We start from the raw sequence: 25,760 nt of genomic DNA, 5'->3' as shown, positions 1-25,760 counted from the left end.
TTTCCAAAAAAAAAAAAAAAAAATTGCGAATAACCGAATCCGCTGATATTGAAACCACGGATTCGGAGGGAGAAGTGTATAACAAAAAAGTTCCAATAGTGTCACTGTTGAACCAGGTACCTTTGAGCTACCTCTGTTCCATTCGCTTTTTTGCCCTTTAGCATCTCTGAGAGTCCTGATATTTATGGAGCTCCTATTGAGATAAGTGATTTTTTTTTCTTCTTTATGTTTGTGCGGTACTCCTATTTTGCCGACTGTGTGGGCGCAGCTTGGTGAGTGCACATAAATATATTTTTTGTTAATTATGAAGTGTGATTACACTATATTTTCACTCTTTCACTTTACACGCGTGAAAACTCGATGATGGTGTGGTGTGTTAAACGTTAATTTGTTCACCTGACTGTTTAATCCACACTGAGGTCTTCTCACACATTAAATATTATTTCATTACACCTTTCTTTTCTGCGCCCCCCACAGCTGGTTCAACAGTGGCACTATTGGAACTTTTTTGTTATAATTAAAGGGTTAAAACATCGTTTTTTACAAAAGCATGCAGAAATCCTTGAACCAGGTCACATATCTCCCCCCCCCCCCCCTACCACCAGGGTGCTGCAATGACACCATATAAAAGCATATATTACCCCCCCTGGCCTATCTTTTATTTAACTCATCGATCATCAGCTGACTCCGCTGGCTTTCAATGATTTTCATGTGCTCAGTGCTTCAGCCATTATCATCATTAGATCATAATAACTTTTTAATTTAATTTATTTTTATATTTTTTATTCATTTTTACAACTTTCAATAAGTGCAACTTAAGATATAATCACTTTACACTTTAACAACACTTAATATTCCATCAAAAAATAATATACATAAAATATTGCCCCCCTTGTACCATGAATTGAATTTCAGACAAGAAACATAACATATCCCTCCCCCCTTCTATCCCCCCACCCTGGACGTGTATAAATAAAGGGGAAAAAACCCCAAACAATATTCATTCTGTACAATATTTTGTTAATGGCTCCCAAACATCCTTAAACTTCTTAAAATGCCCCCGCTGTATGGCAATTACTCGTTCGCTTAATTTAATTTTTATTTTTTTCTTTCTCTTTTTATTTTATACACGTACCAACTTTAGACCAGGGGAGTAATATATGTAATATGCTATTCCCCTTATTATAGTAGTTCACTAAAGATTTGGACCATTTAAAAGCATGCAGAGATCCTTCTACAAGGGCATTCCCAGTGCTGGGTTTAGAAAAGTCGTCCGGACCCCCGGATATGTCCTCAAAAAGAGGACATACTCAGGGTAACCCTAATTGTGGCTCTTTGTAAATCTTGGGTCAAACATTTAGGACAAAATGGCTCTTTGCTTCAAAAAGGTTGCTGACCCTCTGCCGCAGGCTGAAACAAGCAAAAAGAGTGATCTGGACCCCCTAGACCCGCCCCTCAGTTCCACCCAGCTCCACCCATCCCCGCCAGTAATCCAGAGTACTAAGGATCAAAGACCGCACCGATAATCTGAAGGAAGAAGAGTCAAAATAAGATTTGATGGTGCCTCTGTGGTTAAAATGAAGCTGGATTTTCGGTGCTGGTACAATATCTGGTTTCAGCATCATCCCGGAAGCACTATCCACTTAGGGAGTTATCGGGAAAAATATAGCCAGCCTTTTTGCTATCTTAAACCCTCTTTTATTGAGCCGTGGCGGGGTTTCTACCACAGCCCAGGGCGCTAAATGCTCCAGTGCTCATAGGAATTCTATGAATGTCGGAGCATTGAGCGCTCTGGGCCACGATAGAAAGTTCTACCGCAGCTTAGTAAAATGAGGGGGAGGGTGGGGGGGGTCATTTTATCTGGTTTGTTTTCTGATTAGCAGTCCGGATAGTCCGCTAACTGGAAAACTTCCAATTCCACCTAAGCTCCGCCCTTGCAGATAGTGCCAAGACAATGGGCTCCTTTTACAAAGCCGCACCAGGGCCTTAACGCACGGAATAGCCCGTGCTAAATTTCCACTCGCGCTAGCCGCTACCGCCTCCTTTGGAGCAGGCGGTAGATTTCCGGCTAGCGCACACTAATCCAGTGCGTGCGTTAAAACCACTACCTAATATCCTCTTTCACCAGTACTTACCTGGTTAGCAGTGCCTTTCAATATCAGCTCCTACATGTATTTTAAAATGGACCAAGCGATCTGGACAACCGCCTAATCGGGACCAAGGAGAACTCAAGCACACGTTACCCACCCCCCCCAATCAAAGGCATCTAAAGCAAAAAAAAAAAAATACATGGTGGTCTACTAGCCACCAGAGCAGCGAAAATAGACCACCACCTCTCAAATCTGCTGACCACGACGCCCAACTACAAAACATTCAGGAAAGAACTGAAAACCCTACTATTGAAGAAATTTGTCAAATGATCTAACCAAACCGTATCGACCCTTCCCAGATCCCGACGCAAACTATAGCTATCAACCTTGTAATCTCCCTGGGAATGCCCAGGCTAATTTCTTGTTGTAAACTGCCTAGAACTGAAAGGTATCGGCGGGATAGAAGACACTAATGTAATGTAATGTAATATATTCAATATTTAATAGGGAGTCTTGATACTTACAGGTGGTCGATGAACCAGCCAATAAGCCTTTTCTTGAGATTCCAGAACAATCTTGTCAGCCTTCTTCTGCTCTTTACCCGCCCTGCAAACTCAAGGAAGAGCTAGAATTCAGTCTTTTATTATGTTTTCCAGGCAGGATTTGCTTTATATTGGTAGTATTGTACTGTATTAACCTTGGAGAAAGCACATTGCATTTGCTGGACCAATAAGGAAATTATAGGGAGACATTCTTTATCAGCCTTCAGAACTATGTGGGTCCCTTCTTCAGACCATGACCAATTATGCTAGATTGTACGAGGAGGGAAACTTCAGTATAAGGCTCACACTAGAACAGTAACCATGGGAAAGGCCTGGAAAGTGACAAAAGAGTTTTGAGGACTTTATAAGGAACCAGGAAGACCATCAAAAATCTCTGGCAGCAAATCAACTGTGACAAGAAGGTGGCAAGAAGGAGGGATGTGTTTTATTTCATTTAGATTTTTAAAAAATTCGCATCATTCCCTTTTGTTATATGAGGGTCATTTCATAAATAATGCACGCTATTTTTTTAATTTGCATGTTTCTTTTTTTTTTTTAACTATTTCTTTACAGTCCTTCAATATAGTCTCCCTGCTTTGCAATGACCGAGTCCCAATGTCTGGGAAGCTTCATTATTCCATCCAGGATACTGTTTTTGTTCAGTTGCCGAATGGCTTGGGTAATGGCGGAAGAAAGCTCTTCCAGAGATGCAAAACGATGTCCACGCATAGGTTAAGAACATAAGAGTTGCCGCTGCTGGGTCAGACCAGTGGTCCATCATGCCCAGCAGTCTGCTCACGCGGCAGCCCTTTTGGTCAAAGACCAGCACCCTAACTGAGTCTAGCCCTACCAGCGTACGTCCTTGTTCAGTAGGAACTTGTTTAACTTGGTCTTGAATCACTGGAGGGTGTTTTCCCCTATGACAGCCTCCGGGAGAGCAATCCAGTTTTCCACCACTCTCTGGGTGAAGAAGAACTTCCTTACGTTTGTACGGAATCTGTCCCCTTTTAACTTTAGAGAGTGCCCTCTCATTCTCCCTACCTTGGAGAGGGTGAACAACCTGTCCTTATCTACCAAGTCTATTCCCTTCAGTACCTTGAATGTTTCGATCATGTCCCCTCTCAATTTCCTCTGTTCAAGGGAGAAGAGGCCCAGTTTCTCTAATCTTTCGCTGTACGGCAGCTCCTCCAACCCCTTAACCATCTTAGTCGCTCTTCTCTGGACCCTGTCGAGTAGTACCATGTCTTTCTTCATGTATGGCAACCGGTGCTGTATGCAGTACTCCAGGTGAGGGCGCACCATGGCCCAGTACAGCAGCATGATAACCTTCTCCAATCTGTTCGTGATCCCCTTCTTTATTATTCCTAGCATTCTGTTTGCCCTTTTCGCCGCCGCTGCACATTGCTTCAACTTTGGAAAAAGGTCGAAGTCTGGTGGACTCATGTCTGGACTGTTGAAACTATTAATGAAACATGGGTCAGAGACTTTGAGCTGGAGCTGAAATCACAGTCCAACAAGTGGCAAGCTCCATCTTCCCCACGACCAAAAACATTTTGATGAGCTCAATCAAAAGTCAAACAAATGATGAGTTATTGCTTATGATCATGAAAGCATCATCATCAAAGACAAAGTTCCATGTGGAAGAAGTGTCACAGCAGTGTATTATTGTGAGTTTTTGCAAAAAATGCGCAGAAAAATGCACAAAACCCGACCTCAGTTGCTCTTGGCTGGGCCACTCACTGTTCACAACAATGTTCACCCAGACATAGGGAATGTCGCCCTTGAAAAACTACGCGAATACGGCTGGGAAGTTGTTACCTCATGCTCCCTATAGTCCAGACATGTTGAAACAACCTATGCGTGGACATCATTTTGCATCTCTGGAAGAGCTTTCTTCCGCCAGTACCCGAGCCATTTGGCAACTGAACAAAAACGGAATAATGAAGCTTCCCGGACACTGGGACTCAGTCATTGCAAAGCAGGGAGACTATATTGAAGGATTGTAAAGAAATACTTGAAAAAAAAAAAAAAAACATGTAAATTTAAAAAAATAGTGGGCATTACTTATGAAATGACCCTCGTATAATACTGCATACTATCCCCAAATAGCACATGTTATTTATGGCCGTACTTATCAATGTGGACTGCAATTAAGATGTGCTATTTTACCGTTAATCTCAGTAATTAGTAACTAGCCCCATCTTTTACAAACACATAGCGCAGGTTTTAGTGTCAGTAGCGGCAGTAACTTTTCTGACGCTCATAGAATTCTGAGCGTCGGAGAAGTTACCACTGCTGCCGACACTAAAACCCATGTTATGCGTTTGTAAAAGAGGGGTTAGGTCTCATTGCACAAGACTTGTGATATAATAGCACAAAATAACACATCTTAATGGTAGCCCACGTCGATAAGAACATAAGAATAGCCTTATTGGGTCAGACCAAAAGTCCCTCAAGCCCAGTAGCTCGTTCTCACGGCGGCCAATCCAGGTCCCTAGTACCTGGCCAAAACCCAAGAAGTAGCAACATTCCATACAGAATCTCAAAGAATAGCAAGATTCCGGAATCCCAGAGAGTAAGAAGATTCTAGAATCCCAAAGAGTAACAACATTCCATACAGAATCTCAAAGAATAGCAAGATTCCGGAATCCCAGAGAGTAAGAAGATTCTAGAATCCCAAAGAGTAGCAATATTCCATAGAGAATCTAAAAGAATAGCAAGATTCCGGAATCCCACAGAGTAACAAAATTCTAGAATCCCAAAGAGTAGCAATATTCCATAGAGAATCTCAAAGAATAGCAAGATTCCAGAATCTTACAGAGTAACAAAATTCTAGAATCACAAAGAGTAGCAACATTCCATGCTACCGATCCAGGGCAAGCGGTGGCTTCCCCCATGTTTTTCTCAATAACAGACTACGCCCCTAAATGAAATAGCACACACTTGTACAAAATGAAATGAAGAAGTCGTCAGGGCTTCAAAAGTCAGGAAAGAATAAGACTCTTTTTACTCACTTGTACTGCTCTTTGGCCTGCATGATGACAAAGTCCCATTTATGATTGATTTTTTTATTCAGAGAATTGTAGCTTTCCTGGAAAAAAAAGAAGAAACAGAAAACTGAAATAGGTATAATAATATTATATCTGCTGACTATTGAAAGTATCCATTTCTGCACCATTATTCCCCATTATTCTGAGTTTCTAGTGACTAGATTTGTCACAGGGCTACGAAGCCTTTTTATTTCCAGGTCAAAGACTTAAATCCAGTTCAGGTAAGCAGTGACAGAATCATTTCTCTCAGGAAGCTCTTCAGTGAGCCATATGGAATGAATTTGTGATCTTATGACACTTTAAAAGCCAGAACTGACACCTACAGGGTTGTTCTATAACTGGATGCTACATTTTATAAACGAGAACACCAGCATTTACACACACGCCCAAGTGCAGACCTACATTCGTATACAAATGCTAGAATAGCCACCTAAGCGCTATTCTGTACGGGCTTATCCGACATAGAATGTATTTGCAAGGGGAGGAGCATGGGTGGGTCATAGGCAGGGCTCTCACTTACGAGCGTAACTTTAAATGGGTTGCTTCTACACTTGGGCCATACGTCGGTCAGCTTGTTTCGCCATTGTCCCATCACTTTGGAACTTCCTCCCTATGAAACGTCATCCCGAGCTCTCTTACCCCCAAATTCTGAATCCTCCTAAAAATCCATTTGTTTGCCTTGGTGTTGGCGGGTGAGAACTGAGTATGCAGGCTGATGATTTATGCCACTCTCTTGACCATTTGTGCCCCTTTCCTGTCCTCTCTCTATTTTCCTCTCTACCTCTTTTCCCTTCTTCCGTCCTTTTAAGGATTTGTAGTTCCTTTTGTACTCCTGAAAATTTGTAAACCGCCTTGATATGTATTTGATAAGTGGTATATAAAAAACTTTGTAAACATTAAAGGGGAAATTCTATAAACGGTGCCTTAATTTAGGGAAACGCTGTTTCAAATAGTGCTTATATAAAATTTCAAAGTGCTTACCAGCATCTAAACAAAGAGCGCTGGAATCGTGCCTCCGGAGGCAGCTACTAGGGACTAATGCCACTGTGGGCGTGGCTAATGCTGGAAGTGGCATCGGGTTCTGGTAGCTGTCTCCAGAGGTGCGCTTCACACCAAAGGTGCTATAGGTCCCAGAAATGTAGGCCTTGAAAACCCTGCCCTACATTTCCGGTGCCTCCCTTAGCTGGAAGCGCAATTCTCTAAACAATGCTGTCGTTTGATTGACACACGATCAGCAGCCACTTTTAAGATGGCTGCCAACAACGGCGCTGTTTAGAGAATCCAGGCGTAAATGATTGAACCTAATGCTAGATGCGTACATATCGGTTACGCTAGCATTCTATAAAGGATTGTGGGCGCCTATGTTCCTAATGCATGTACATCAGGAACCTAAACCTAGGCTCTCTCAGTCCTATTGGCGGTCAGCAGAAGCCAAAGGTTCAGAATGGAAACTCAATGGCCCCTGAATCCTTTCTCCCCATATCAGGAATCGGGCATTTTGGGAGGGCAATGTATTGGTCAAAAGTACCTGTTGCCACTGCCTGTACTATAAGAATGCAGGTGGTCTTCTCCTCGATCCTTCCAGTGAGAGGTAAGGGGAGAGCCAGGGAAGATCGTATCCAGAGGGCAAACGAGTGGCTAAGCGGATGGTGCAAAGAGATGAACTTCGGGTTCCTGAACCATGGAGATGCACTACTAGGACTACAGGGACCAGACGGGCTCCACCTGACTAGAAGGGGTAAGAACGTCTTTGGACACTGACTAGCCCGCCTGCTTCTTAGGGTTTTAAACTAGGTAAATTGGGGGAGGGTACCCACTCACATACTGGGGAGACACGGTCGAGACGTTCAAATATGTCACGGGCCGTATTGAGGTAGAAGAGGATATCTTTTTTTCTTAAAGGACCTACGGCGACAAGAGGACACCTGTTGAAACTCAGGGGTGGGAGATTTCATAGTGACACCAGGAAGTATTTCTTCACCGAAAGGGTGATTGATCATTGGAATAGTCTTCCACTGCAGGTAATTGAGGCCAGCAGCGTGCTGGATTTCAAGAGAAAATGGGATAAGCATGTGGGATCACTTCAAGGAAGAAATTAGGGGGTGGGTCATTAGAGTGGGCAGACATGTTGGGCCGTGGCCCTTTTCTGCCGTCATCTTCTATGTTTCTATGTTTATGTTTCTATAAGAATAGCCTCACTGGGTCAGACCAATGGTCCATCAAGCCCAGTAGCCCATTCCCACGGTGGCCAATCCAGGTCCCTAGTACCTGGCCAAATCCCAAAGAGTAGCAACATTTCAAACAGAACCTCAAAGAATAGCAAGATTCCGGAATCCCAGAGAGTAACAAGATTCTAGAATCCCAAAGAGTAGCAACATTCCATACAGAATCTCAAAGAATAGCAAGATTCCGGAATCCCAGAGAGTAATAGCAACATTCCATACAGAATCTCAAAGAATAACAAGATTCTAGAATCCCAAAGAGTAGCAACATTCCATGCTACTGAACCAGGGCAAGCAGTGGCTTCCCCCATGTCTTTCTCAATAACAGACTATAGATAATTGAAGGATTCTTGTTTTAAGTATTGTCCATATGAGCTCTTTATAAGGAATCAATTCACTAAGGGGTCCTTATACTTTCTACAGTATAGTGTTCTAGCTAACTGCCCGATTACACACAATAAAGTAACACAGTTACTTACCGTAACAGGTGTTATCCAGGGACAGCAGGCAGCTATTCTCACATATGGGTGACATCATCCACGGAGCCCAGATGCAGACAGCCTCGCAAGCAGACTTGCTTGTAGAAACTCAGAAGTTTTGAGTCTGCCGCACCGCGCATGCGCGAGTGCCTTCCCACCCAGCACAAACTATGACGGGAGCTCACGGCAGCCATTTCCTATGAGTGGTCTGCACGGGGCAGGAGCGTAGGAAGATCGCTCCTGCCTCAAAAGCCCACTAGACCACCAGGTATGGTTCCGGGGTGTCTCAGAGACCTTAAGGTAAGGTCCGGGATTCCGGGCAAAGGCAGGGGTGGGTCAGAACCGGCCCGAATATTATTCACGGTTTTTTAATATTTGCGGGCTGGCTCTGCCCCTAACCCCCATGAATATTGAGGGAGAAATGTACCTGATACCATCCTCAAAACCACTGTTGTTTTGGTGTCCTTTGACACCTGCTACAGGGTTTGCTTATTTCTCACCCGCCCTTATCCAGGGCGAGTTACATATGAACATACAAAATAAGACATTAACATTTTGTCGTACAAATCAATACAAAAGCACACTATAAAAAATTACACACTTACATATAAAATAAAATTGCATGACATACACGTCGAATCAACGATGAATATCATTTAAGGCAGTGGTTCTCAACCCTGTCCTAGAGGACCCCCAGGTCAATCGGGCTTTCAGGATAGCCCTAATGAATATGCATGGGGCAGATTTGCATGCCTGTTACTTCCATTCTATGCAAATATATCTCATGCATATTCATTAGGGCAACCTAATTGGCCTGGGGGTCCTCTAAGACAGGGTTGGGAAGCACTGATTTAAGGCAAAAACTGGCGAAACCCTAACATGCATCAAAATATAAAATTACATAAGGCATACAAGATGCCCCAATGGCAGACATCACAATGCTAGATAAAACAGACCAGACCATCGAACACCTCCATAACCAGCCCTCAGCACTCAACAGTCATCACTCCTTCTCCCTCAGCCTAACTCAGACCCTATATTTCATCTTACAGAACAGGTGTCTTTTCAGCATTTTCCTAAAGCTCTGTAAATTTTGCTGTTGGTGAATGTATCCTGGAAGGTTGTTCCACTCCCTGGGGCCGATGCAGGGAAAGACACTGTTTCTGGAAGAGGAAAGCCTTAAGTCCCGCACAGATGGAACAGACGGATCGTAATGCTCAACTGAGCGAAGCAGTCGAGCCAACTCATGCGGCAAGATGCTCTGGACCAGGTGTGTAGGGGCCAACTTCTGTAACCAAATGAAACTATATCATACAACAAGGTGTGAAGTCCTGGTGAGGAATGTAGTACCCCCCACGTTTCTCAATGAAAACAAACTAAAAGAAGAAAAAAAACTGGATTTCCAAACCTTTTCGTATTCTTCCAAAATGCCTCTCTTGCGAATATTTTTCTTTGCTAGGTAAATTGCTGAGGAAAGAAAGGATTTCATATTTAACCTATCACAGAAAATGCTAAAAACGAAACATAGCTCTATGCAAATGAATTGCAAAAGTACAGATAATTAGAATGATCAGGATGCATGGACCTCTAAGATGAACCTAGAACGCGATGCAGGTATTATGTGTGCAAATGACTCCGCCGAAAGATCAATGGCCATAATGTAGCAGTAGACGTCAAGTCTCACAAAGAATGAGGTGCAGAAGCAGCTCCTCCTATGCCTTGTTGCTTGGCCCAGTAGGACCAATCCACAGCCACACTTTGAATACTGACTGAACGTAGAACTACCATTGAGCGTGTACACATAACAAGCATTTTGTATTTACTGTGGAATAATGACATTAGTTACCAGTCATCACCGAACAATGCATAATAAATCATTAAGGGGTCTTTTAACTACGGCGCGTTAACCAATTTATATAATGGACGTCTTAGCATTTAGCACACGCTAAATCGATTAGTAAAAGGACCCCTAAGCCAACAAGCCTATATTCAGCTTGTTAAAATACTCAGTTTGTATTTTAACTTCTTTTCATGTGCATTTGCTCACAATTCAGGTTTAGATAGAAAATTAATATAAATTATTTTCGTACACATCCAGGGAGGGGGGCTATTTCTGTCCTAATTTTGACCTTTGAGTATTTACACTTGGGGTGAGTGGGAGATTGAGAGGATATTATTAATTTGAATAGGGTAAGATTATTGGAAAAATTTATGTTTCTGTGTTTTATTGAATATTGGGTGGGTGGGTGAGTGGGGGAAAATGGTTGGTTATGTATATTTGTGAGCTGAAAGTGCTTTATTGACTTATTATATGTTATATATTTGTGTATTGTATTGTTGAAGCTTGGAAAATCAATAAAGAATTAAAAAAAAAAAAAGAAAATTAATATAAATTCTGTACTTGCATTTTATGTATTAAATTAAAAATCATTGAGCGGCCTTTAAATGTTCACCAAAAGGCCTATAATTCCATCGTAGGCTCCAGATCTTTGTGGCCTCCGTTGAACTAATGTTGATGATGTTTTTTGGTTTTCTAATTGGGAGTTTTGTTTTGTTCTGGGGTCCAAAGTAGCTGGAGTGGCTTAAATTCACGATCGTCTTTTAATTGTGCTATTGCTGGGCCTGTTTATGTGTTTTTGCAATTATGCGTGAATTATGAAAATGTATTTTTATGTGTTGAGACACTTTGGGCAGGGTTTACTGTCAATAGAAATAGATCATGAATATTTAGCTTAATTTAGGGGGCAAGTTATTATCATTAAGAGATGTTATTTTGCTGTTAACTCTGTTTATTAGTATATAATGGGACCATTGCTACAATAGAATCCGTTAATGGTAAAATAATACATCTGAATGATCCTTTTCCCTCTAAATTACATGCGTTTCCAAATCCAAGCTCAGTTTTCTGTTGTATCTGCATGCATTTCCCTGCCCCAGAGAACTTACAATCTAACTTTTCCACCTGAAATATCAGATGGAGAAGCAGGATTTGAACCCTAACCTCCCAGGTGCTTAGCTTGTTGAATTAACCACTAGGCAATCTCTCTAATCCAAGTCAAATAACATGCACAAACTTGCTTGAATTTCCTCATGAAAAGCAGACCTGCAAATGCACAGAAATGACAAGGGCAACCCAGCGGTGGATCATCAAGTTCCAGATAACCTGGAAATTCCTGGTATCACCCTGTCATGAAGAGTATTCATCTACTTACCATAGTCTGTATCTTCTGCTGGCCACTGCTGGGTAGGCCAGAAATATGGGGTCTGTGGAAACAGGAAACAAGCAGTTTATCAGTCACAAAAATATATATTCTCCTGTTACAAACTGCAGTATCTGGTTTATTTTATGTGGTATTGTTACAAGGGATGGGCAGCTTAAAGAAGTCTGTACTTTCAAAACTAAATTCCCCGAGCACCCAATCCCCTTTCAAAAGTAACCCTGATCCTCCAATCCCATCCCAAATTACTCCTCCAGACCTTTAACCCCCCAGTTCCCTTTTCGAAGTAACACTCTGATCCTCCCACCTCTTTGTACATTTCTTGGCACCTACCAATGATCTCCCTTTTAGCTAGTAGGTGGCAGCATAAATGCCTGGGTGCTCTTTCCCTTGCAGTTCCAAGATTCAAAATGACCATCTCAGCCCCCTAGCTGTAGTCTCATGATACTGCTAAGAAGTCAAGCTGCCAATATTTGGTAAAAACAAGCCATTTTACCACAGGTTTTTAAAAAAAAATATGATGGTAAATGGATGCAACAATTCACAATGTGAGTGCAAATAATAAAATGTATCACTTTTCATTAAATCCATTATTATTCACACCTACTATTGTGGTACTCCACAGAGTCCTTTTGGCTAACAGAGAATGAAGGAACCTAGCAGCTATTTGTGATAAGTGGAAACACAGTCTATAGGCAGTCCCTGAGTTACTTAAGAATGAGGTTGCAGTTTCATTTGATTTCACTGAGCAGTATTTCCAGTGGCATAGTCTCCTACACTTCTCCTGCAGCAGATTTAGCAATGATGCATGCCCACATTAAGAACAGAGTGTGGTTGTGCATGCTGTACCTTAGAGGGAACACTGGTAGGGACAGTTGACCCTTTTGTCAGCTGGGAGCAGAGGTAAGCAGCAAGAATCTTAAAATCTACGAGTTCTGAGTTGCAAACAAATCTGACTAAGAGCAGCTTTAAAACGTTAACACGTCCTTAATCTGGGGACTGCTTGCATTTAAATATATTTCCAAAATTGTTTAATGAACTTGTATAAAAATGCACCTGAAACCTGTACAGGCTGTGGTCTGCCTTGAGAACAAGGTTCTTTGGTTCCTGCAGTGGGTAAATGTAACCAAACTTGACTATCAAGTTGCCAAGGTTCTGGGCCTCTAAAAACAAATTAAAAAAACAAGAGGGAAATAAACTGAAAAGAAGATTAGGATGCAGAACTAGCAAAGACTTTTCAACTTCTGTGAGAAGAATCCTGTTTTCATGATCATCAAGCATGACCAACAAACCTGAGACTGAATTTTCACTGCAGTTCAGCACCATGGGCTGGACAGCTCCTGTGACAGACACACACATACATTCAAGGTAATTCTATGAAAGGGCGAAGAAGCCTATTACCCTAAAGCAGTTACCCAATTCTGGTCCTCGAGGTCCCCAAGCAGCCAAGTTTTCAGGATATCTACAATGAGTACGCATAAGAGAGATTTGCATGCACTGCCTCACTGTATGTGGATCTCTATCATCAATATTCATTGTGATATCCTGAAAACCTGGCCAGCTCGTGGACCTCGAGGACCAGAATTGAGTATTAATAATAATAATAATAATAATAACTTTATTTTGTATACCGCCATACCCAGGGAGTTCTAGGCGGTTCACATCAATTAATTAAGGTACAAACAATAAAGTCATTGGAGTTAACAGTTTAGAAATGTACAGGTCATTGAAGTTGACAGGCATATACAAGAGTAATGTAATGTAATGTAATTTATTTCTTATATATCGCTACATTCGTTAGGTTCTAAGCGCTTTGAAAAAAATATACATTAAGATTATAAATGAGAAGTAAGAAGGTACTTAAAAAATTCCCTTACTGTCCCGAAGGCTCACAATCTAACTAAAGTACCTGGAAATTAATAAAGAAGAGAAAATAAAGATGGTTGAAAAAAGAAAAATTCTATGTGAACTTATAGGATGGAAATTAAACTGACAGTGAAGAACTGTATGAAAAATATATATGGAATGCAGTTAGAGAGGGTAGGTTACAATCTATTTATGGTATTTGTTTAATTGGAAGGTGTTAAGGTGGGTAATTTGGGGGAAGGTTATCTGAAGGTAGGTGAATAGAGTGTACAATAGGAAGGTAATATTTATTTACAGGAAAAATACAGGTCATTAAAGTTAACAGGTTAGGAGAGTACAATAAGAAGGAGTAGGTGGAGGTTCACGTGCATTGAGGGGAGTTGAAGGAGAAGAAGAGGGTGTGTTAGGGATTCTGTCCCTGGAATAATTGTGTTTTGAGGTTTTTTCTGAAGTCGAGGTAGGTGGGGGCGTCGAGCACAATTTGGGCTAGCCATGGGTTCAGTTTAGCCGCCTGGAAGGAGAAAGTTTTGTCAAGGAACCTTTTGAAATGACATAGTTTCAGGGAGGGGAAGGCGAACAGATGAATTCTGCGGGGGTTCTTATTGTTGTAATTTAGATTGAAATGTGGGTAGAGGTAGCTCGGGGATAAACCAAATACTGTTTTGTAGCAGAGGCATGCGAACTTGAATAGGACTCTGGATTCAAATGGTAGCCAGTGCAGATTATGGTAGAAGGGGGTGATGTGTTCCCATTTATTTAAGCCAGTAGCCCTGGCCTAAAGGGAGACAAGTGCCACGTTCCCTTGTAGAACACTCGCTTAACTGGGATATATGGGTGTAGTATTGCATTATTTATTTATTTATTTAAAAGGTTTCTAATCCACTCCATCCACAATTCTGGGCAGAGTACAACAAAAATGAAAACAAACTTAAGTCATAAAACGAACACATAACAGACAATGATCAAAACAATAATAGAATGCAGGTTTCACAGATGAAGAGCAACTCTCAGTGAGTCTTATCTTGAGGAAATATTAAAGGCACACTGAAACACTGGTACAAATGCTCACACCTAAATGGCAGAGATACGCATAGGAATGGATGGAAATAATGTGCCCGCTTTCCCTTTGAAAACTGGAGTAATGTATGCACATAAGGGGAAATTCTTTAAAGTGGGTGCTAACATTTATATGCTCAATTGAGTGCATACATGATTAGAATCCTGGTTATGTGCACATTTGTACCGAGATGCACATATAAGCGAAAGTCTACCTAAATGCTATTTTGTAAATGTGTGCTTATCTTACATAGAATGTATTTAATAGGTAGGTAAACACATGGGTGGAGTCTGGGAGGAGCTTGTCTGGGACTCACATTTACATGCATCTAGATAGGAGCATTTTCAGTAGCTCCACGGCTGATGTAAATAATTGCACTAAAATTAATGGCGTATATTTTTTATATATAATTAGTGCAAACTATATAGTTGAAAAAGTCTATAAAGATGGGAAAGTAGAAATCAACACATAATACAAGGGCTGGTCACTGCTAAGACCCCCTGGTAATTTTCCCAGCATAGTATTGAATGCAATTGACCCTCAGTATCCCTTAGAATGGACCAGTATAGCTAAGCTAAGTATTAGCTCTTATCTACAATAAGTTTTACTTTGGCACTATTGCACTTTATGAAAAACTAAGATATTCACAAATTTAAAAACAAAACAAAAATGGCCCGGTGAGGATATAATGTATAAATCCAACCACTATGAAACATATTTGAGTGGCTGGTGGCATTTCTGAGGGTCAATTGCATTCAATACTACGCTGGGAAAATTACCAGGGGGTCTTAGCAGTGACCAGCCCTTGTAGTATGTGTTTATTTTTTATATAGGCACAGTCTTACAGAATTATTATAGAATTACTGAATGCACATCACCCTGTTCCTGTTCCTGTACGTGAACAGTTTTGTGGAGGCCTCTCTCTGTCCAATGCCTATCAGATACCAGGTAAACCACACTGCAGACTGATGACATCCCTGCGCTGTCTGGGTGTAATAACAATGCAATTTTGATTTTCTTTGCTCGGCGACCTGATTGAACTGTTTTTTACATCCGTGCAACTGGAGGCATCCGTTACAATCAATCTAGCATTGGAAATACAGATACGAGAAGAATTATGGATGCCCTTGATCAAAGACTCCATAAGAGCCCTGGAAACCGCACTGTCTGACAGTGTGCAGATGATAAAGTGAGGACCAGAATAGTCAAGGCCATAGAGTTCGTACTTTTCTTACCTTCTTCAGTGATTTGTAGCCGCTGAATAATCCACTCCAGAATATCATGACCTACAAGAAGACAGCTTTGGTTTAAATTAAATGCAATAGTATCAACTGCTACCACTACTACTACTGCTATTAATTATTTCTAGAGCTCTATCAGATCGCTGTACAGAGTCACGAAGGAGACAGTCCCTGCTTCAGTGAGCTTACAATCTAAACAACAGACAAACAGGATGCCAGTTTTTATCCTAATGTGACACTGGCTTCTGATAAGCCATAAAATCAAATTCAAACGACTGTTTGTGGCAGGGGTGTCCAACCTTTTGGCTTCCCTGGGCCGCATTGGACAAAAAAAATGTTTCTGGGGCCGCGCAAACACTGCAGCAAGACAGAGGAGGGAGCCGTCAAGATGGTAAACACCCGGGGACAGCAGAGAAAAACAATGCATCGCCCTCGACCGGGGCTGCACAAAATACTTCATGGGGCCGCAGGTTGGACACCCCTGGTTTATGGCCTATAAAACCACGTGGGTTGTTTTAGCAGCCTCTCTTTTGATGCAGTTATTCCTCTTGCCTCCCCTAAGCAGCTGTTCTCCTATCATGGCAAGCCACTAGCAATTCCTCCGCCTTCTCAGGCGTCATGGGCTTCCACGGGAGTGTCTGAATTCTACGTTCATGTAACCACTGCTGTGGAATTCCTTGCCTGACTATCTCCGTCTTGAGGCCTCCTTATCAAAATTTAAAGCTGCACTCAAAACCTACCTCTTTTGCCAAGTGTTTGGGGGAACACAATAAGCAAAGACTAAGGCGTGTATTTTTCTAATTACCTAGGAGCAATGTTAGGAAATTCTTCTTCATGGAGAGGGTGGTAGATGCCTGGAATGCCCTCCCGAGGGAAGTGGTGGAGAGGAAAAAGGTGATGGAATTAAAAAAAGCATGAGATAAAAATAGAGGATCTCTAATTAGAAAACAAAGGATGTAAATTAAAGAACTAAGGCCAGTACTGGAAAGACCTGCACGGTCTGTGTCCCATATTTGGTGATTTGGTGTAGGATGGGCTGGGGTGGGCATCAATGGGAACTCCACTAATTTGGAACATGAGGATGTTACTGGCCAGACTTTATGGTAGATATCCTGCAAACAGGATGGTTGGATAGGTTGGAGTGAGCTTGGACGGCAACTTCAGCATTTGGAACCTAGGACAATACCAGACTTTACAGTCCACGGCCCAGAAATATCAAAGAAGAGACAAGTTAATTTAATCATGTATTTGTAATGGATATAACTAATGGGCAGACTGGATGGACCGTTCAGGTCTTTATCTGCCGTCATGTACTATGTTACCTGGCAGAAACCCAAAGAGTAGCAACATTCCAGATGTGATATTGTGATGTCATAATGCCTCATTCCACCAATGCCTAAGAGCCAATCTCAGCAGTGATGTCACAATGGCTTGATTAGATGACAACTTCAGCAGTTGGAACCTAGGACAATACCAGGTGGACTTTACAGTCTATGACCCATAAAATCAAAGGACACTTTAATGTAATCATGTATTTGTAATACATATAACTAATGGGAAGACTAGATGGACCGTTCGGGCCTTTATCTGCCGTCATTTACAATGTTGCCTAGCTTTATTACAGTCACACCTTCTTTATTGATTTTGTGATGTAAACCACTTTGACAACGTATTGAACTGTGGTATGGAAAGTTTAGTCATAAATATAAACAGAAACGTTACTCTGCCCTGGCCTCGCCATCTGCTGGAGGTTTTTTCGCTTGGATAAATGAATTACTTTTCGTTAAGCACTAACACATTAAAATATGAAACAAAACTAGAGTATGTTAAAAAATAGTAGCGCGAGCAGGAATTTTGGATGCATCATTGTGTGGTTCTCTGTAAACAGTGCTGGACATATGGTTCCCAGTGACAGGATCCAAAAAGGGCTGCTTTGCCTTACAATACTTTGGCAAGTTGCTCAAATATAGAGTGTACCGATAATGTTTATGTTTCATATCATTTCTTATACCGAAATGTACCATATTACACAGACCTCAGCGGTTTACATTCTAAGTTACATTAAATATCTAAGAAAATCAATTGCAAGCCTAGCTGGTTTTAAGAAAGGTTTAGACAAGTTCCTGGAGGAAAAGTCCATAGTCTGTTATTGAGAAAGACATGGGGAAGCCACTGCTTGTCCTGAATCGGTAGCATGGAATGTTTGGGATTCTAGAATCTTGTTACTCTCTGGGATACCGGAATCTTGCTATTCTTTGAGATTCTGTATGGAATGTTGCTACTCTTTCGGATTCTAGAATCGTGTTACTCTCTAGGATTCCGGAGTCTTGCTATTCTTTGAGATGCTGGAATGTTGCTACTTTTTGGGTTTTGGCCAGGTACTAGTGACCTGGATTGGCCACCGTGAGAACGGGCTACTGGGCTTGATGGACCATTGGTCTGGCCCAGTAAGGCTATTCTTATGTTCTTATGAGATGAAGAAAAGAAATTGCATCAAGGCATAAACAAAGCTTTCTAGACCATACATGTTCACTGCAACCTAACAAATGTGATTTAGCAATCACTGGGGGGGGCAGGAAGTTTCAAAGGTTAGGGGCCTAAACTGTGTGCACTAAGGGCTGGATTCTGGAAATGGCACCCACATCAGCAGCTGCCTACAAAAACAGCGCCAGCCGCATGTCAGTCACGCAGAGCCGCTGTTAATGGAACCGGGGCTACCATCAACACAAGGTTTTGAAGGCCTGTGTTACCAGCACCTATGTTTGATGGAGAATCAGGTATAGCTGCATCTAAGGTCATAGCCAGCCCAAACCACGCCCACTTTGACCTCCAGCCCAAACCACGCCTACTTTGACCTCAGGCTCTGCTAGGCGCCTCTGTAGATGTGATTCAGGTGCCTTTTGTAGGGACCTACATTTTTCTTTTTACGACATCTGAGGCTGATTCTTCCCATGCTGTTTGCCGGCTGCCGGGAACGGGGGTGCGGGGGGTGGGGGGGGTGAGTGAGGAGTCAGCAACGCATCCTGATTGCAATCAGCCCTGCCTTCAGACCCAGTCCCACTAAACCAGCTGGCAATAATGAAGCCAGAAGCCTCAGGGGCCTTCCCTCTTGCCTAGTAGCTATAGGCTCTGCCAGTCTCGATTCTGCCCTGGCTACTACTACAAGGGCCAGGGCCTTACTGCCTATATAATGGGTGGTGACAGAGACTCACACACTAATGTGAAGATTAGTGCATAGCCCTTAGTACAGAAAATAGGAAAAAAAAACTGTGGTTTTGTGAAAGGAGGGGTAAATCTCTTTGAATATCGACTCCACATAGTTAAATGTGATATTCCAAATTTCCTATCAAACCCTTTATCTCAGAATGCCACTAGAGAAAAGTGTCAAATAAGATTAATTTGCTGGGTCAGAAAAACGCAGTCCCATATTGTACTGGTTTACCTGTCACAGCATGGGGAATGGTGGTGATCATTAGCCTCTGTATCTGCGTTTTGATCCCTGAGTCCGGGTCCTGCATCTCTACCAACAACGCTTCAATCTGTACAAAGAGAAAAAGCGTCACTGGGTGTGAATAGTGTGGAGACGAACCCAGAAAATCAAGTATATTTGCTTAGGATCATTTTTAACATAATGTGACAAAACACTTAATTTTTATTCCGCAAAACTTTCCAGTTCTATGCGTATAACAAAATACGAAAAACTGCGCAAACACAGAGAACTACAACATCGTAATCAATATAACAAAACATATTAACCAGTAATCATTACTTCCCAAGATATTTTTGAAACAAATAAGTCTTAAGTCAGTGGCGTAGTAAGAGGGGGGTGGAATGCCCCTAGCATGGACTTCCTAAAGGCGTGGCACACCTTCTCCTCTCTGCCCCTCCCCTGCTCCTCTCCTTGCCGTGAGCGTGAGCCTCCCTTGCCGTTCCCGTACCTTTTTTATTTCCCCAGTCTGAGGTTGCTGCCTGCATCGGCATTGGCGCTCTCTCTGATGTCACTTCCGGGACCCGCTCGTAGGAAGTGATGTCAAAGTGCGAGCCAACACAAAGCTGCTCATGCCAGAGAAGTTATAAAGGTATGGGGAAAGGGAAGGGGGCACGTGCACGGCGGGGGAGGGGAGCACTGCCCCACCGTCTTCAGTAACTTTCTAAAATGAAAATACAAAACAGACACACTGGTGAATAAAATTATCATTCACATTAATGGTTTTATTAGAAGTTGTGAAAATATGAATATTTGCTGGAAGCGTTCATCATCATTAGTAAATGATCATTTGGGCCTCCTTTTACAAGGTTTAAGGTTTATTAAAAATTGGTTAAACTGCTTAATCTGAAATTCAAAGCGGTGGGTGTACAATAAAATTCATTGTCAGCATACAATGACATAAAAACAATAAAATTCATTGTCAGCATATAATAACATAAAAACAATAAAATTCATTGTCAGCATACAATAACATAAAAAGAATTGATTAAAAACAGAACATATCATAACGGGGGATTTGTCAGTACACTTCTCCCTTTGTATCCACGGGAGTTAGGGGCAGAGTCAGCCCGCGAATATTAAAAATCACAAATAATATTTGGGCCGGTTCTGCCCCTAACCCCCTCTTCCCCCTGGCTATTTTAAGCCCTGTGAGCACCCCCTTAAGCCTTACCTGGTGGTCTAGCGTGTTTTCAGGGCAGGAGCGATCTTCCCACGCTCCTGCCCCGTGCAGATCGCTCACAGGAAATGGCTGCCTTGAGCTCCCGTAGTCTCTCGAGCCATTTCCTGTGAGCGATCTGCACGGGGCAAGAGTGTGGGAAGATCGCTCCTGCCCCAAAAACCCGCTAGACCACCACGGGGGGGGGGGGGGGATTACAGGGCTTAAAATAGTCTGAAAAATGAAAATGGGTTTTTGGGTTTAAAATCGCGAATAACCGAATCCGCGGATGGGGGGAGGGGGGAAGTGTGAAAACATGTCAGTAAAAACAAACGTACATACACCAGACAAACAAAAGTAACAAGAGGAAAAAGGGGAGAATTACAATCAGTAAAGAAAAGAACAAATAAGGAAAAGGTAGACCTGAAAAATAACGAAGAAATTGTTGCCCTAACGAGGGCAGTTATGTCTCAAAAGCGTCTATTAATAGGAAAGTCTTCAACTTAATCTTGAAAGAGCCAACGGAAGTTTCTTCCCTTATATAGTTGGGAATGGAATTCCAAAGGGAAGGTGCTGTCACGGCAAAATTATTGGATCTTAAAGTATTAATATATTTTAAGGATGGAATGTTAAGGAAATTGTTGTGAGCTGCAGAACGGAGAGATCTGGATGGGCTATATCAGGGATGCCCACACTCTTTGGGCTTGCGAGTATCCATGTAAAGACTGCTTTTCATTTCCCTGTTTCTGTATTGAAATTCCAATAAAACTTTATTGAACTGAAAAAATGACCAAGTCAAAATGATTACCAACAATAAAATTTTAAAAAAACACAAAGCACACTGTACACTGAGAAAATGTTAATTATCATTCCTATTCTGGGTTTTTTTTCAAAGAGGTCAAGGCAGATGACTTTATGCACTGTCACTTCAGTAACAACCATACAAAAATAGACAAATATACCCTCCTCCCTTTTTACTAAACCACAATAGCAGTTTTTAGTGCAGAGAGCTGCGCTGAATGCCCAGCGCTGCTCTCGATGCTCATAGGCTCCCTGTGCTAAAAACCGCTATTGCGGTTTAGCAAAAGGGGGCCATAGTGCAAAATATAGACAGCAGATATAAATTCAGACACATTTTGATCACTAAATTGAAAATAAAATCATTTTTCCTACCTTTGTTGTCTGGTGATTTCATGAGCGTCTGGTTGCACTTTCTTCTTCTGACTGTGCATTCAATCTTTCTTCCCTTCTTTCAGCTTTTATGCTTCCTCTCCTCCAGACCTCATTCCCTCCCACAACTTTTTCTTCCTCTCTCCCTGCCCTTTCTTTCTCCCTGCCTCCCTTTCTTTTTTTCTCTCTTCTTGCCCCCTTTCTTTTTTTGTTTCCTTTCTTTTCTTCTGTCTCCCTGCCTGCCCCCTTTCTTTATTTCTCCCTGCCCTCCACCAAGCCACTGCTACCACCATCGGGGAACAGGCCCCCAAGCTGCTGCCATCGGGTAACAGGCTCCAAAGCCGCCGCTGCCCCAAGCTCTCCCTGCCTGCGTCGGGCCGACCAGCATTCCTCTCCCCAACGTCAATTCTGCCGTCAGAGAGGAAGTTTCGGCCCAGCCAGGCAGCGATTGGTTGGCCCGAACTTCCTCTCCGACGGAAGAATTGACATCGGGGAGAGGAAGGCTGATCGATCTGGTAGATCGCCAAGGCAAAGTGAGTCTATCACGGAGCCCGGGATGGGCTCCACGATTGATTCACTTTGCCTTGGCGATCTACCGGTCGATCGCGATCGACCTATTGGGCACCCCTGGGCTATATGGATGGGCAATCTGGATGGACTAATGAGTTCCTATGAGCGTAGGGAGCAGCGCGGCTCCCTACATTTGATTGCAGTTTCATAAAAGAGGGAGTTAATCTCACATACTCTGTAATTAGTTTCTAAAATTTTCTGCTTTCAATAAAACTCATATATCTAGAGTTATTTTTCTTTTTTTCTTTTAATACGGCCTGCTTAAAAGTGCTGAAGTACCCAATGTGGCCCTCGTGGAGAAAAGTTTGGAGACCCCTGTCTTACAGAATAGTGAGAACAACTCAATAGCAAATGCTGTGAGAAACTTCAAGCTAGAGTGGGGCTTGATTTATTCTACCACATGATACTATGCTAGGTAGCCCACTGGTGTTACAAAGTAGATTTTCGTGATCATGAAGATCATCACCCTTGAGGTTGAGTCCATTGACACCTTCGAGAACATAAAAGCCAAAATCCAAGAGAAAGAAGGTTTTCCTTCTGATCAGCAGAGCTTAATTTTTTTCTGGCAAACAGCTAGAAGACAGTCATACCTTGAGTAACTATGACATCCAGAAAGAATCCATTTTGTCCCTGGTGCTTTGTCTGGGTGCTGGTATCACTGAGCCATCCCTTGCCAGCTTGCTCAAAAGAACAGCAGTGACAAAATGATATGTTATGCCCACCTTCATCCTTGCGCAGTATTTGTTTTTTTTGTTCCAGAGTACAACACACCGACAAGGCTATTTGCGTACAACTCATTAACAAGTATCTCACTAGTCCCCTGAGGAAGGCTTGGTGCCGAAACTGGGATCCTAGTTGGGATCACTACAGATGAGAGTGGTTCTTTTGTTGGACTAATAAACGTGTCTCATTCGGTTGTTTTCAGACATCTCGCTTGTCCCTTTTTTGTGTGTTTTGCAGTATTTGAGGAAGAAGCATTTTTAAACAGATGAGGAACACTGCTTAATTAGGAAGCAGTAGCTGCAGGATGAGCAATTTGCATATTTTTATTGGGTTTTATTTGTATTCTATGCATGTATTCTATAAGTTTATATAAAACATGGGGGAAAACCACTGCTTGCCCTGGATCAGTAGCATGGAATGTTACTACTCTTTGGGATTCTAGAACAGGGGTGTCCAACCTGCGGCCCGAGGGCCACATGTGGCCCCGTGAAGTATTTTGTGCGGCCCCGGTTGAGGATGATGCAGTGTTTTCCTCTGCTGCCCACGGATGTTTACCATCTTGCTGACTCCCTCCTCTGTCTTGCTGCAGCGTTTACACGTTTGTGCGGCTCCGGAAAAAAATGTTTCGGCCAATGCGGCCCAGGGAAGCCAAAAGGTTGGACACCTCTGTTCTAGAATCTTGTTACTCTCTGGGATTCCGGAATCTTGCTATTCTTTGAGATTCTGTATGGAATGTTGCTACTCTTTGGGGTTCCAGAATCTTGTTACTCTGGGATTCCGGAATCTTGCTATTGTTTGAGATTCTGTATGGAATGTTGCTACTCTTTGGGATTCTAGAATCTTTTTCTTTCTGGGATTCCGGAATCTTGCTATTCTTTAGGATTCTGTATGGAATGTTGCTACTCTTTGGGATTCTAGAATCTTGTTACTTTTTGGGATTCTGGAATCTTGCTATTCTTTGAGATTCTGTATGGAATGTTGCTACTCTTTTGGGTTCCAGAATCTTGTTACTCTGGGATTCCGGAATCTTGCTATTGTTTGAGATTCTGTATGGAATGTTGCTACTCTTTGGGATTCTAGAATCTTTTTCTTTCTGGGATTCCGGAATCTTGCTATTCTTTAGGATTCTGTATGGAATATTGCTACTCTTTGGGATTCTAGAATCTTGTCACTCTCTGGGATTCCGAATCTTGCTATTCTTTGAGATTCTGTATGGAATGTTGCTACTCTTTGGGATTCTAGAATCTTGTTACTCTCTGGGATTCCGAATCTTGCTATTCTTTGAGATTCTGTATGGAATGTTGCAACTCTTTGGGATTCTAGAATCTTGTTACTCTCTGGGATTCCGGAATCTTGCTATTCTTTGAGATTCTGTGTGGAATATTGCTACTCTTGGGGATTCTAGAATCTTGTTACTCTCTGGGATTCCGGAATCTTACTATTCTTTGAGATTCTGTATGGAATGTTGCAACTCTTTGGGATTCTAGAATCTTGTTACTCTCTGGGATTCCGGAATCTTGCTATTCTTTGGGATTCTGAATGCAATGTTGCTACTCCTTGGGTTTTGGCCAGGTACTAGGGACCTGGATTGGCCACCGTGAGAGCGGACTACTGGGCTTGATGGATCATTGGTCTGACCTAATAAGGCTATTCTTATGTTCTTAAATTTACTAAATATATCCAATTTCTGGCTAGGGGTGCCATGAGCAGGAGGTTTTCTAGTTGCTGCTTTGAGAAAGTTAACATTGGCACTTGCTGTCTTACAAGACCCTGTGGAAGAGGCTTCTCCCCCCCCCCCCCCCCCCCCCCCATCTGCGTAATTAATGGCAACCTGTCCTTGCAAAAAGCAGCTGCTCTTGTCACCAAGAATTCAGCCATTGAAACGAATAAAGCAGCCACAAACCAGACAGAGCTAGACTGTGCATGGGGGGGGGGGGGGGAAATAAGCCGGATTACTGCCTAGGCGTTTCTTCATAAATCTCTTCAGATACAGCTGATCTCCCCCGGGGATATCTCTCTATTACAAAACAGCCTTCAAGAAGCCACCAAAGCTCTTCTCTGCATTCCTCAAATACTCATTAAATCCCTGTGTTTCACCTGTAGAGATTTGTTAGCACTAAAACACACAGATCGGAGCTCTTTCTTATCGAATCACAGTAAAATTAGGGAAAAACACACCATTTATCCCACCCTAGGGAATAGGAGAAAAAACATCACTCTGAAAATCAAAATGTATCAGAAGGATAGGTAACAGTGGAAGGCAGAATTTGACGAATAAATGCTGATTATTCTATTGGGGGGGGGGGGAGAGAAGCAGGCACGAAGCAGCTGAAAAATTCTCCTGCCCGGAGCAAATGAAGATTGCGCGTTCGCAGGATTTAGCAACTAGCGCGATGCACGATTGTTAGCGCTCCATAAACGGGCGAAGGCACGAGTTTAATCGCCTCCCAGCGAAAGCGAAGCACAGAAAAGTACCTTTTTCAGGAAAGCCATCCGGGGCCTGCAACGCTGGCCCTGATCCAGTTGCTTGACCGTCATCCCGGCCCCCTGCCACGAGCCAAGCCGGGAGAAAGAGGTGCCGCGAGCGGGAGAGGCTCTCCGGAGGAACCGTGCCCAGCCTGAAGACGGGAACCCTGGGCTGCCCTCAGTGGCCAATCAGAAGGGGCTGTGGTTTCGTTGCAGCCAGCAAATTCGCCCCTGCAACTCATCCTTCAGGGGATTTGCATGCAAGGCGGGTGCCACGAATTCATTTTGCTTTGCTGGGATTAGCCTCCTTGCAAAAGGGCTGAAGGCATATGAGATCACCGTAGTGCTCACGTGCCCCGTATCCCCTCCCAACATCGGTAATGTCGCTTGATGGCATACCGGGAGGGGAGGGGGAGGGGG

At 42.6% G+C, this 25,760-nt stretch overlaps 1 protein-coding gene across 2 annotated transcripts in view; it reads right to left on the bottom strand.

Moving 5' to 3' along the window:
* RGS9 (regulator of G protein signaling 9) overlaps positions 1-25,430 on the bottom strand; it is an 85,595-nt gene extending 60,165 nt beyond the window's left edge. For both annotated transcript variants that reach the window (XM_033961201.1, XM_033961202.1), the window contains exons 1-8: positions 25,350-25,430; positions 19,208-19,304; positions 15,760-15,810; positions 12,658-12,764; positions 11,596-11,647; positions 9,792-9,850; positions 5,647-5,723; positions 2,615-2,696 (exon numbers count right to left, since the gene is read on the bottom strand). In XM_033961201.1, coding sequence (XP_033817092.1) covers positions 2,615-2,696; positions 5,647-5,723; positions 9,792-9,850; positions 11,596-11,647; positions 12,658-12,764; positions 15,760-15,810; positions 19,208-19,304; positions 25,350-25,412 — 588 coding nt within the window. In that variant the 5' untranslated portion in view covers positions 25,413-25,430. The remainder of the gene's footprint in view (positions 1-2,614; positions 2,697-5,646; positions 5,724-9,791; positions 9,851-11,595; positions 11,648-12,657; positions 12,765-15,759; positions 15,811-19,207; positions 19,305-25,349) is intronic.
* Between the last annotated feature and the right edge of the window lie 330 nt (positions 25,431-25,760).

Source organism: Geotrypetes seraphini, chromosome 10, assembly GCF_902459505.1.
Source record: "Geotrypetes seraphini chromosome 10, aGeoSer1.1, whole genome shotgun sequence".
Classification (NCBI taxonomy): domain Eukaryota; kingdom Metazoa; phylum Chordata; class Amphibia; order Gymnophiona; family Dermophiidae; genus Geotrypetes; species Geotrypetes seraphini.
This window is presented reverse-complemented; position numbering and strand designations above follow the sequence as displayed.